The sequence below is a fragment of the Pyxicephalus adspersus genome, chromosome 4 (assembly GCF_032062135.1).
Source record: "Pyxicephalus adspersus chromosome 4, UCB_Pads_2.0, whole genome shotgun sequence".
Classification (NCBI taxonomy): domain Eukaryota; kingdom Metazoa; phylum Chordata; class Amphibia; order Anura; family Pyxicephalidae; genus Pyxicephalus; species Pyxicephalus adspersus.
The window spans coordinates 61,518,097-61,532,404 of record NC_092861.1 but is presented as its reverse complement, the minus strand read 5'-3'; the positions used below and the strand labels follow the sequence as shown (position 1 = coordinate 61,532,404).

Genomic DNA, 14,308 nt, shown 5'->3' with positions numbered 1-14,308 from the left:
AGTTAGACATGCAGTCCTTGGAGGACTTTCTCTATGCACTTCTAACATTTTCAAAACAATAATGCATGGGGCACAAAGCATTCAAATAACCTTTATCTAAATGAGTAATCTGTAGATGTATTTAAATGTTATGCCCACAAGTGCTCAAAAGGTTTGCCACTGTTCTCATGCTGTGCTTATAGGGCATTTTATAAATCGATTCTCCAAAAAGACCGTGATGAATCATTTTACAGCTGTGATGACAATTAACTTACTTCTGACAATGACGGCTGCACTGGTGGATGATTGACCGTGTGAATTTCTTGCCACTGCTGTGTAAGTAGCAGTGTCATTTGTGTTAGTTCTGAAAAAGACAAATCAAATAAGCATCAGTAATTGTGAGATGAAATCTAGTTTGCTTCATTTTGTATTTCTTAGAATGCTACTTCCAAATCTGGCTTTTTTTCTGTTTAAATTGTAGCAAGATGTATACACCAGAATGATCTAATGCTGCTAAAGAAAAGACCTTTTCATGACAAACAAAAAGCACACCCTTCAAACAACTATTTTGTACTAAATTATTGCTAATTATCAGACAATGTCATCTATACAAAAGCTATAGCCACAAATTATGTATTGCAGACAGTACTTGATTTTAAGATGTATCATATGCACAAGAAAATCTGCAGTGCAATTCTCAGAGATACCACTAGATGGCAATCATTGGAAAGAAAATGTTATATTGTACTAGAAGCCTGAAAACTGGGCAGGCAAATCCAGCTCAGGATTATGAATGGCTGAAATATTGAACTGAATGTCTTTTTACTGACATTGCACACATATTTGGGATATTCATTCAGAAAAATATATTAAAAATATATTGTTAGATGAAGTGGCTGCAAACATCCTAACACATGCATAGAGTGTTTTGGGAAGTTCATTGTTTGCCCTTTACTGGTATGCCAAGTACAGGTAATGATCTTTAAATATTGTTGTGCAGATGTAATTCAGTTCTGCCAGGAAAGAAATGGGTGAGGGTCTGTACAAGTTCTCTGCAAAGGAAAGTGTATTAATTCTAAATTTAGTCCTAAATTTGTCATCACTGCTCCAGCTCACAAAACAGATGGTTACCTTGGGATATATATATGGAGCACAGTTTAGGATACAGTGGTATACAAAGGTTTCCTCTGCCTGGACTAGTCATTTATTAGAACTAGCAAGTATACAAAATTCTAAAAAAGGAGCATAGAAGGCCACTGAGGTCACTGAGTGTATTCCAGCATCTGTTTCACATTGTAATATTGTATAAGATTTTACTTTTATATCAGCAGAATTTATAAATATCACCTAAAATTGATAAATTCAATGTTACGCTACATATATTTTTATATATACCTTGTATATACATTTATATATATATAACAAAATGTTTGGAAATGCAAAAAAAAAGTATTGTATTTGTATATAAACTAACATATTAAACTAAAATATAATAAAATGCCATTTAAATACAGATAACAATAGATTTGTAGTTAGGTGATACGCTGCGTCTGCTGACACGATGGTTGACTACTGAATCTCCTAGATTGATGATCAGTTGGCTTTTCTGTTGCCAAGAAGCTCTCTCGAGCCAGTCACAGGTAAAGGATGTTTATGCCCTGGAATTTGTACATGAAGAGTCTTCTACAATGGATAAATGAAGATTTGGGGAAAGGGAGTCGGACAACATGAGTGGTGAGAACATAAGCCAGTGGGCTCTAACCCAGACAGGGCTCCGAGCCATCTCTGGGCTGCTACGGTGACAAGAGAGAGGGCCTGCCCAGGAGCTTTATAGTCACTGCAATGAAGAAGAAAGGTTCCCAGTTTTGAGCCTGTCAAGAGAAAGAGAATGCCTTTGCAGGAATAAGGCTTGAGTCCATTTTTCTCGATAAGTTGGACCTAAACCAAGAAATAGTGCCATGGCATGAGAATGGTAAAAGTAAGGATTCACAGTGGTTTAGCCCACATCTTTATATGAATATTTATATGGAGCACAGTCTAGGATACAGTGGTAACCTTCTCATCCATCCAGATCTGCAACTGTCTATCACTAATTCCTGCATCCTAAACATCTCTTCTTGCTTTTTTGAACTGTTCAATAAACCTCAAGTCTAAGCATATAGACTGAGCATATGCATTTTTACCCCACCAGAAGACAGAACCCACTGGGAAAGATAGGGGATATTGCTACACAAACAAAAATACTTGTTGTTTTTGTGAGAAATCCAGTGCTGTGCCGCACACTATTGTCTTATTTAAAACAGTCTAATTATCTCCACCCAATTTACATGTTTAAACTACTATATTCCACCCTTTATGTTAATTAATATTAATAATAAGTAGTTATATAGCACCAACATATTACGCAATGTTGTACATTAAATAGGGGTTGCAAATGACAGACAGAAACAGACAGTGACACAGGAGAAGGAGAGCACCCTGCCCTGAAGAGCTTACAATCTAAAGCTACGTACACACTTCCAATTATTATCGTTGGTAAACGAACGACGAACGATCCTGCACGATATCTGCGAACGATGGTATAGCACCGATCCTGTACCTACAGATAACGACACGATCGTTCGCAGATATTGTACACACGATAGATGCGATCGTTTGAACGATACAGGAAGTGACGTGCACCACAGGAAGTGAGCGAACGTTCGTTCACCGCGCATGCTCAGACCATGGACGATCAATGAACGACCGAACACACGATAGATGGTCAACGATCGTCGTCCAATCCGATCCGCCGGTCCGGTCGTTCATTTCCAACGACTATCCTCGTTCGTTGGCGTCGTTGGTTACTTTTTTTACGAACGATTTTTGCCCAATCGATCGTTCGTCGTTCATTTCCAATGATAAAAATTGGAAGTGTGTACGCAGCTTAAGAGGTGGGTTATAGAAATTATGAGGGGTTGTTCTGCAGTCCTAACACACTTCTTGTTCTGGGGTGAAAAGGGTGTCCTCCACAGAAAATGAATAGTAAGTGTTGTCGTCCTAGGTCAAACAGTGTGTTCCTGGAAGGAACACAAGTGAAAATAAAGCAAAAGCAGCAAAAAGAAAAAAGATTATGAATGCAGTCATCACATTTAAAAAGTTGTATACCGGACATTGTTTTTTTGTACACTTTAAAAGGATTATGATTCTCTTAAAACCAATATATGTAAAGATATAGAGGTATAAAGGTATAGATTAAGTTCTGCCTATTTACACAGAGAGATAAAGAAGGGTGGAAGGGCAGAGAAAATGTTGGGAATATGCCCAGGTTTTTTTTTTGTTTGTTTTTTTAGAATATTGCCCAGTCCTCCCTAAATTGTGATTATGTAAATCCCACTAAAACATCATCCAGAAAATAGATAAGAGTGGAGAGAGAAATATTGGCTGGATGGGCATTTATATTTAAAATATGATGCTCTCTTCTTGGCACCCTAAGTATTTTCCAGTCCAGAACATGCAGCATATACCCATAGACAAATGTCACCAGGGAAAAGCTCACTAACATTAGAGTACAGTCAAGATGACAGCCAAGACATTCCAAGCTGTTTTAAGTGTCAACAGATTAGATTGCACACAGCTCAGCAATATGGTATGAACAGCTGAGAATACAGGAGACGCACAGAGACACTATAATCTCAAGTACCAAGATAAAAAATTAACAAGTGCTTCTACCCATGAGTTTCATTCATATACTTCACTTCCTGGTCTAATATTCTTATTGAAGTAGAAATGTCTGCCTTCTGCTTCTTTCATTAGTGGCTCAGACAGCTGCAATGTCACAGGCTAGATCCTGCTATTGTTAGCTCTCCAAAGGAATTAGGCACAGACTTCAGAATGACCGCAGATTAGAGCTTTATTATGTGGGGGGAAAGAAAATAGTGGACATCTGTCCACAGAAACATTTTTAAAATGTATATCAAAGAAGGAACAAGACACACAAGTATAAGGAATGACTATACATACAGTATGCCTATGAATTTGTTATGTAATATATATATATATATATATATATATATATATATATATAGTTATTACTGCTCCTTCCAAAAATACCAGTGGCCTGGTTGTCAATGGGTTACTTCCAATGACAAGCTTGGGTATGCTTGTGTGCGTTCTAGAGTTTCAACTGTATTCCTGTTGAAACAGGAAGCACTGCAGTGAAAGACAGGCAAGTGGAACACTTGGATGAAACTTAGTAATAAAAACTTTTGTATTTCCTTTAGACCATGTTCAGATTGTCAGTGAGGTTGCAGTGTGTTTACCACTTACTCAGGCCAGTGAACTGCTGCTTCAGGGGAGACGCTACAAGTATGTTCTACCCCCAGCAGCCCCATTGACAATGAATGGGGGGCAGCAGTGATTGGTTCAGTACAGTTCACAGCATCCTTGTCAAATCTGCCAATGCTGGTTGTTTAAAAACAACTGCTGCGGTGTAAGTGACTGAGAGACTGGTAAGGTGCCAGCTGCCAGGAGTTGTGTGGTATCACTTGATCCTTCTGCAGGTTTGAAGATAGCCATAGGGTACCAATATGCACTAAAATGCATTTAATTGCACCTGCTGTGTGTGAACTGTATATTAAAGCCCAATGCACAATGTACTTAAGCCCACTATTATATGCACATATCACTGTGTTTAGAAAAAAAGGTCATGGACCTTATTGGTGCGTTAATGCAAAACACATTAACACTTGCCTTGTGAAATAACACAGACTTAACATCACAGCAATGTTAAGGAGCCCTCAAGGTTAGTGGGGGCAGAAATGGAATGAGGATAGACAGTAAGTATAATGTATGTTATAAATTTATGTTCTCATTTCTTTGCTCTTTCTCTTGCTGTTAGGTCACTTGAAATTCTTAGAGTTTTGCCATGTTGTTCATAATTACTGAGGTGCAACATCCTCATCTTGGGAGAAATGAAGCAGAAACGTACTTGCTAGTATGCAATGATGGTGGAACATTTTGCTGAATCAGCCATTGAGGGAGTCCTAACTAGTTGTCACCAGTAAGTATGACAGGATCCTCAGTTATTTTAGTACCTCTTTCATTTTCCTTCCCTCGGTAATCAGACCATAGAGATATAATTGGAAGTAATTAAACGTTAAATGGGTTTTAGAAAAGTATTGCATCAAAAGGACTGTATGTCCAAAAAGGACATGCGGAGACAGAATTATGTTTCCCAAAAACATGCAGTTAGGTTAATTGGCATCTCCCTAACAATTGACCTTAGACTACAATAATCACATATGACTATGGTAGGGAAATTAGATTGTGAGCTCCTTTGAGGGACAGTTAGTGACACGACTATGCACTTTGTACAGCGCTGCGTAATATGATGGCGCTATATAAATACTGTATAATAATAATAATAATAATTATCAATCTACTCACTGGATGAAGAAGGTCTATCTTGCAAGAAGCAAGTCTATAAAATAACAAGTGTGTGGGCATAGGCAGAAGCAGGGGACTATCTCTTCCTCTTTCAGGATTTATCACGTATCACATGTTACTGAATTTCACCATAACTAAGTACTGAAAGATGGAAAGTGTGCCACTTAGTTGACTTGCCTTATCTTTCACAACTTGTCATTGAGGATGGGAGGCTGTAAGATGTGTGTGTATTCTGCCACTTGAAAATCTGCTACTATACTAGTTGTTGCAAGATGATCTTTATATAGATTAAATACTTAGCATTAGTTTACCTAATACCACTTTACACAGTGAGAGTTGTTCCCAAAGTGTATGTATTCATCAAGTTACCAGAGGTTTTAAATGAAAATCTGCATTTAGATGTATGCACTATATCACTGCTACTTCTGAAAATAGTAGTTGTCATGCTAATTGTTGACTTTCTGAGTTACTCAATGGAAAAATTGCACATTAAAATGTCCCTGTGTCGGTGAAAAGGTAAGGATATAACCCCTGCCAATTAAAAATAGCTTCAGTGCTTTGTTTTATTTTTTCAATGTTTCCAGTGTTCAGTACAAATCATTGGGGACCTACTAAAGGTTGAGTTAAAAAATATACTTATCTCAACTCCAAATACAGATACAAAAAGGTTCTTTTATTTGACCTATAACTCAATTCAGTACATAAAGCAAACATAGATTTCTAGCCAATGTTACATTAAGTATAGTACAACCTCAAAACCTAATTTACCATATTTTTCTATTTTGGGGGGTGCAAGTGGGTTAAGTGAATTTGTATTAGGTATCATTAGCGCTTACTCAGGCATTTAGGTAAACCCTACTGCTATTCCTGGATATGTACCCTGATATCATAGTGCTATCCACATTCATTGCCAGGTTATCAGGATAGGTTACATAGCTACAAGTACACAAGATAGCTTACAAGTGGAACATATGACTATGGAAAGACTATATGAATGTTATATTTCTAAAGTAATTACCTAATTCATACAGATGAAAAGGTTTTACCTGATCTGTATTGTAATGGTAACCAAAACTAAAAAATGACATCTAAATATGCTACAATTACAGTTGTTCCAGGTGTTAAACAGCTAGGAGTGTAGCAGTAATCAATGACAGGAATAAAAAGCAATAAAGGGGTCCACTTAACCAAAATCAATTATGTCAACCAATGTAATAGTGCCAATTATACCAACAACTACTATAATTACAATTAAATATTTCAGGTAGGTAAGGTTTTTTATTGTAAAAGGAACATCAACTAACCCTTTTGCAATAAAGGATCCGTCTGGTAACAATTTTGAATTTTTTGGTTGTATTAGTGGCATTAGTGGCACCATGTATTAGTGGCATTTACATTAACCACCAATATAACAAAAACATATACACTCACCACCAACATATTGGGGATAATTATTCTGGCCTATTTTGAGATGGGGTGATGGTGGTTAAATTTGTGGAGACCGGAGACTCTCTATCAGAGTCCATCATATATTTTGCTGTTGTAATATAAATTGCTTTTGCACTATATTATATTATTGCTGTATAATCAAATTTTTTGATGGGATATAAAGTACCACTGGAGTATGCCTTTTTGTTGCTGCTAGGTAATGAATTTTGCTTTTACATTCATTAATTTGGCTTTAATGTCATAACACTGTATAATCTGGTGCTGTCAGTTAATATAATTTTCTGTTGTAGTGTGACGTGGAACACTTATGCGGATTGATAAAATAGGCTAATTTCACTACAACAGATCCATTATTTTAAGTTCAATGGTTACCTTAGTTTTATATGGATATATTATATCTATAGATAGATAAAATATTTATAAATAGGAATAGATAGACAGAATTTCTCTGTTTTTAATTATCTGCTTCCTGCTTGATGCATTAGCCCGCTATACGTAGATCAGATAACAAATCAAAACATATAAGAAAAATAGGGGTTCTTATAGCTGTTCCAAATATTAAGTTGAATTGATACACTAAGGTTTATTTAAAAAAGGAGTTTAGAATCTTCACAAAAATTGTTTGAATATTTAAATATAAAATTATAGTAAAATCCATGATTGTGTATTGATAGTGCACAGGAATTTGCTTTCACATGACTCGATAATAAAGTGAAAATGTGTACAATTGTGATTTCTCACAAAGCAAAATATTTAATTGACACAACCCTTAGAAATAAATAAAATAGATTGTACAAAGGTACAATAAATAGTTTTTATAAGGTCAGAAGCAATAAAACACAAGGGTGTTTTTTTAACACGTTAAACATGCTACTAATAGCTGATGTGTCTTTTTCCATGGGAAAAAATTGCAGTGCATCTGTCATTGCCTTGGCCTCAGGGACATACTGTATGAGTCTATTTTTAATAGCAGGCTGATGTCTTCTTGATCGTGGTTCTCTAATTATAGTATTTAGGTTACATTGTGCACTAAAATATGGGTACCTTCATGTACCTTAGTCACACAGTTATTGATTGGTTGAATCTGTGGCTTAAACTTAAAGCTAAACTTTGTAAACAGCTGAAATATGGAAGCCATTCTTGCTGCCAAAGGTTTTGTAAATGAAAAACCCCTGGGGAACAGCACAGCAAGGCAGCCACATTTTTTGTAAGAATTACAGAATATAGCGCTGTCACTGTACCAGCTGATGGGACAGAAAAGGTGGTACACAATCTCATCAAAGTACTCAATTATGCTAAATCTGCTTGAATTGCCTGTTTGTATTTTCTATTTATTACCAAATAACTATGCATTACATGAAATGTCTTTGTACTTGAAAGATATAGTGATTCTATCGATTTTCTACAATCTGATAACCAGTTCTTCCATTACCATTGCCTGTCTTCTGCCATGGTTTTCTTTTACTATTCCAGAAATACCTTTCAGAAATTCTAAGATTCATATAATGACACCATTTCAGGTTCCAAGGCATTACTAAGGGTTTTCACATTACAAAATCCTTTTTTATATTCACAAATGCATTTTAAACCATTGCACTGAAATCAATCACCTTCTCCTTTCTTTTTATCTTTCATTCCATAGTGCATGTATTCAGAATTACATGTCAAGTAGTTACTCCTTCCACCTAAAATTTCATTTTAAAGTGGTTTCTGGAATGTTCTTCTATGCAGACTCTCAAGTAATGTGTGACCTTAAACTCAGTTTAAAATATTATGATCAAGACCACTGTTATTAAAGTGAAAAGCACTGAGAGACATTAGTCATTTCTCAATGGATAACAGAATTATTTCTAGTTGGACCCTTTACTCCCACTCCCTTTATAGACAACCTGATGACTTCAAAATGTCAATTATACATTCCTAGTTCTGATTCAGAGCACTTTGAAGTAATATAAATGACCCTCTGTTACCTGTTCAAATGCACTGTAACTGGGCCCACAAAATTTATGTGCCTTCATTTGTGTCTTCATATCAAATTAAAAGAAAAAAAAAATCAAAGTGGACTTAATACTTTCATCAGTTGCAGAGTCTCCAGAGAAGGGAAAATAAACTGCAAACCTTATATTTCAAATGGTTAGCCCTACATATTGCTAATGCACATGGTAGGTTTGTTGTAGAGAAGTCAATTATGGGAGTACAAACTTCATAATACTGGATACTGGTCAGATGCTGTGTTTTTTTTTTTTAATTTTGTAGATATCCCCTGCTTCTGCTTTGTACATTGTCCGAAGCTGATCTTTCTGAATCAATCTTGCTTCTAGACTGATTATTCTTTTATAATTAATAAGATCACCAGTCACCAGAGGAACAGCTCTGACATGAGCAAATTATTGCCAAGATGTCTGTCACTATGTAGAGTAATGCTGGTTTACTAAAAGAGTTTGGTCTGTTTACCTAGCATAGTGATTTATCACAGCACAAGGCATAATATATATCTTAGTTAACACAGTAAAATTTTACTTTGTCTTTATATGCAAGGAAATGTAGAAAGCATAACTTCAGCAAAGCTCAACTTCTATCACTAAGCCATCCTTTGCAAAAGTAAACCATCCTTTGCAAAAAAATAATTTATTTTGCTAAGTGATCAGAAAAAACAAGGCATGGTAAGTCAGCATTATCTGAGACTTGTTATTTTGCCATCTACATGTCTTTTTAAAGGTACAGCTTACAAATTTTAGGTTCTTAATACCATGCTAATAGCAAGAGATGAACACAACTATTTACTAAGTTTCAGCTAATAGTGTCTACTTACCTGTAGATTTCCAAACTATTCACTCCATATTTACTTTCAATTCTGTACTTTCCTGGTTCACTTGCTGGGGTAATCAAAGATTCATTCCTATACCTAATAAAAAAGAGAACTGGTACTTTCATCTCCATAAACACAATTGTTCTATAAAAACAACCTACATTATAGCTACATTGTCCTAAAGTGCACTGACATTTCAATACAGAGAAGAAGTTATCATGTGCATTTCAAATGTAATACACAAGCTAATTATAGCTAATGGCAAGCTTATAAGGGGCAGTCGCCTTTTAGAGCTTTTCAAAATTGAACATCAGGTGTTTTCTATGCAGCTATAGGGCACATGAACCAATTAAAGCAAAATGAATACTGAAATACTTTTAAAAATATTTAATATAGAAAGTGTGGAATAAAAACAAGATAGTGAAAAAATCAGCTTACTGACTAAATGATATCACATCAATGACATCCAGGGAATTTTTACTAAATATATTCTAGTTCGTAGATATGTTGAGGAAATAGAAATGTTCAATTGATCCAACAGGTTTCGAATATGCAGCTGGTAGAAATCTCAGTTTCAAGAAAATATATTTCTTAGCTTATTATATTTTTTTAGTTCCTTGAGTACACTTGATTTTTGTGATAATAAACAAGTAGAAAAATATTTAAAAGTGTTATATTATGGGCCTGAATTAATAAAGCTTTCCAAGGCTGGAGAGGATACAGTTTCAAAGGCGAACCTGGGTGACCCAGCAAACCTTAATTCTATGTTATGATCTTATTTTTTTACTACATATTTCACTAAATGTCTGGGATAAAATTTGCTAGATTTTCAACTTACCACTGCACAACTGGTGTAGGGTATCCTTGTACCGTGAAGAAAAGCTTTACAGGCATGCCTTCCCAAACTGTATGGGATCTAAGTCGTACCAAGATATCTGGAGCGCGACTTAAGCATTCTTCATGGATCATTCTTTGTAATGCCATCTTTTCCTCTACCTGCCAGATAAAATGTGTATATGTTTAGTTAAATAAATATATATATATATATATATATACTGCTGCAGAATTCCCAAATCTTTCAATCCCCACCATCACATTATTAAATGTGTTCTACCTGATACAAGGTATTAAGCTTAGCTCTGCAACCCATCTTGTTATTGAAAACTGAAGTGTTCCTGGTCCATACTTTTAATTACAGTAAACTTCACACTATCCTGTGAGTAAGCTGATGCTTCGCACATCACTCCCGCAGGTCCTCTCAGTGTCCCTCTCCATGTCTAAGACCTCTACTGCTCTTCTGGCAAGTCACAATTGGGTATGGACTTTTCTTCCACTGCTGCCATTATATTGCCCTGTTCTTGTGGGATATTATGATTATTAATGTAATTATTAGTGTATTTTATTGTTAATATTAAGTCAATAAAGAGTTTATTGTATGGTAAAGTATGGAGTATAGAACTAGTTTGGCCTATTTTTATTAGTAACTGTCAAACAACCAGAAACTACATTTATCTTGAAGCTACCAATCCCCAAGTGTGCCAGGTAACAGGGAATTTACTGTAATTGGATTGCATTTAAGTTTATCATGGAAGCACAGCATCATATCTAGCTGTTGCCACAGCTTTCTGTTTTCAGGAAGCTGCCCTGCCATATGCAATAATCTGCCTGCATTGCACATACCTAGTGTGTCATTGGGTCTAAAATCATGTATGTAATAAAAACAGAAAAGTTTTATTTATTAATTTTAACATATTGGTGAGGGGGGAGCGACCAAGGAAGGCAAAATATTATGAGCTTGAAGTACTAAAAGCAACCAATAAAGGACTCATAGCACAAATGTTTCTTGAACAAGTGCAAAGCATAGGCCCAGAGTTAGAACATAATTACTTATGTTGGTTCTATTTGGTTTGAACTTCTATCTTTCATCAATTTTTATTTGCAGTAAAGGAGCACTTCTAATTAGGACAATCTTTATAAACTATTTAAGCAATCAAAAGCATTTACAGCGAATTTCTAAAGATATTACCAATCCACTGCACAGCATTGTGGGAAATATTTGGGTAGGGAAAATGAAACAAAAGGGAATAATCACTTCTGTATGCTCATATTGTTCTCAGACTCTTGTATCAAAAAGGTACCAAAAATAATATTTTGACATAGTGATCATTAACAGATCTATCAATGCTGTAAGTGCTTGATTTCATACATGCTATAAATCTGTCTTCTTTTTTGACAAGAGTGGCATACTGATGTTCACAGAGGTATAAGAGTTCCTTTATGTAGTCTTGGATCAATTTACTCATAAATCTGGTATATGTATATATACGGCTATTAAAACATAAAAATTAACATGTTTTAATCAGTTAAAGAATACCACTTGATTAACTTAATTAGCTTTCCTACAATCGCTTTAAAACAGGTCACATAAATTACGTGTTGTCTGTCTAAGCTGAGCCCTTTCATTCCTTACTGGCATATCTGGTTACAATAATCTTCTGTGCCCAGTCTTACCCACTCGAAATGCTAAGTATGGAAGGTGGAAATACAGTGAGTTTATGGATGGGTTGAAAGCTACATCTGAACGGTAGGACATTACAAATGTGTGGTTGAAGGGATACCATTTATGAGCTAAAAAAAAAGTTGGACAATGAATTAAACCCTTTACTACTAAGAAGTGTTTATCATTATGATTTATTACAAGTCATTCATTTAATTACCATCCTTTGAATAGACACTTTATCGATCTGTTCTCTTGCTAAAGCACGTGCAATGCGAACATCTTCTTCCAAATGGGCCAGCTCGGTGGCATAATGCACACTTCTGTCATAGCTTTTGTGTTGCCGGGTTTGCTGCTCACTGTATTGTTGTGTTTGCTGTTCAGCATGTTGCTCATGGGTCCTGCCGTACCAATATACAGTTATAAAAGAGCAATGGTGCACTGGATAATAACAAATATTAAACTTTGTATGGGAAAAAAACTTATTAATCATCTATGAACTACTTTTCAAAGCCACGGTGCCCATTTTGTATTGAGTTATAACAAAATACTAAGCTGACAGTATTATTAGACCAATACCAAAAACATATCCATTCATAAAAGCATAAAATAATATAGAAGATTAATAAATGCATGAAGCACAAATAGCTATAAATTGTATTGGAAATTGTAATGTGCTATAACTAAAACATTAACATGTAGAACAGTATCAAGACAATTTAGGATTTAAGTTGAGTACATTCAGTATGCTTAATTAATCGGCGTTGGTACTTACAACATTTTTATGCAAGACTAATAGAGTAAATTCACAAAAAACAACTAACTGATGTAATAATATGCCTTCATTATGTTTGTAAAGTAGATTGTTTCATGGAATTCAGTGTATAGATGTAGGGTAAATGTTACAAAATGCAACATATTTTATTTGCCATTCACACTCCATAACACAAAACATACAGTACTTATCTCTGCCAATAGGTGCTATGTGTTTGAGAATAAGCATTATATGGAAAAAAGAAACCAATGATGCCTAAATGTTTCTGCTACATATTTACCTTTGGCACCACACCTTCTGTACTCACATAAAGTTCTATGTGGGTTTAGTGGTAAAGCTAGAGGCACCTATTCAGCTTAGTAATGACCAAAGCATTATGCCACTTAAATAAAACTAACACAGACAGATATATAAAGGCACAAAGCTATTAGATTAATGTATGCAAGTTAAAGAACGCTTCTCGTATAACAGCAACTAATCAGTTTATGTATTTCTTTTATTTTCAGTTTTATGTTTTATTTTTTTTAATGTTCCCCTTTTACTAGTCCTTATCATTGCTATGTGCAATTCATCACTTCATGATAATGCATTGGAATCTTTGTAACACATCTGTGAAGAAATGATGCGGTAAAAGTTTGTATAAGATTATTAAATGCATGTTAAGCAAATACATATGGGTTGTAGACTGTTACATGTTTCTCAGAAGAAAGGTTTTGTTTAACATATTATTATCCTATGAATACTAGATAAAATGATGTATAGGACTATTTAGGGATCCCTCCACTATTCAGATATAAAGCAAGATTAAATACCATTGATATTAGATTTTACTGACCATACCTTGAGATATTGAGCTTTGGCCTAGATTTTGCCAGGATACATCTTTGCAAATGATGGTTGGAGCTAGTCTGTTGAAATTTAATGATCCACCAAAGTATTTCTACACAGAAAAGCCTAGTGAGCCTAAAGAGCTACACAAAATGCATGTGGCTGTTGCATACATCATGCATATAGACTAAGCATATCTAGCAAAATGTTTATAGTTATTTACCATGTAGTCAAACAGAGCTTAGCTTACTAGGCTTTTAACTTCCACATTTGCTCCAAGCTGCCAAGCTATTTTTTGCTGGTAACTATTTTAAACAAGAAATGTACATGATGAAGGAATGAAGGATTTCTTACCTGGATGCCTGGGCCATTCAGGCTGTGAACACTCATCTTCTTTACACAGTTATAACATTAGGCAGATAAGTGTATTATTTGTAAAATTTTAGTTTATCAGTAAGGTTTTTGGGAAAGGGAGAGGAATTTTAGGCTGCATCCACATATTTTAATACATATGACAAATGTGCTCTATCAGCTCAAAAATTCA

At 35.1% G+C, this 14,308-nt stretch overlaps 1 protein-coding gene across 5 annotated transcripts in view; it reads right to left on the bottom strand.

The window, feature by feature from the left end:
• MYOM2 (myomesin 2) overlaps nt 1-14,308 on the bottom strand; it is a 141,306-nt gene that overhangs the window by 105,862 nt on the left and 21,136 nt on the right. For all 5 annotated transcript variants that reach the window (XM_072408424.1, XM_072408423.1, XM_072408421.1 and 2 more), the window contains 4 exons: nt 12,382-12,562; nt 10,503-10,660; nt 9,668-9,760; nt 255-343 (listed from right to left, as the gene is read on the bottom strand). In XM_072408424.1, the coding sequence (XP_072264525.1) occupies nt 255-343; nt 9,668-9,760; nt 10,503-10,660; nt 12,382-12,562 (521 nt within the window). The remainder of the gene's footprint in view (nt 1-254; nt 344-9,667; nt 9,761-10,502; nt 10,661-12,381; nt 12,563-14,308) is intronic.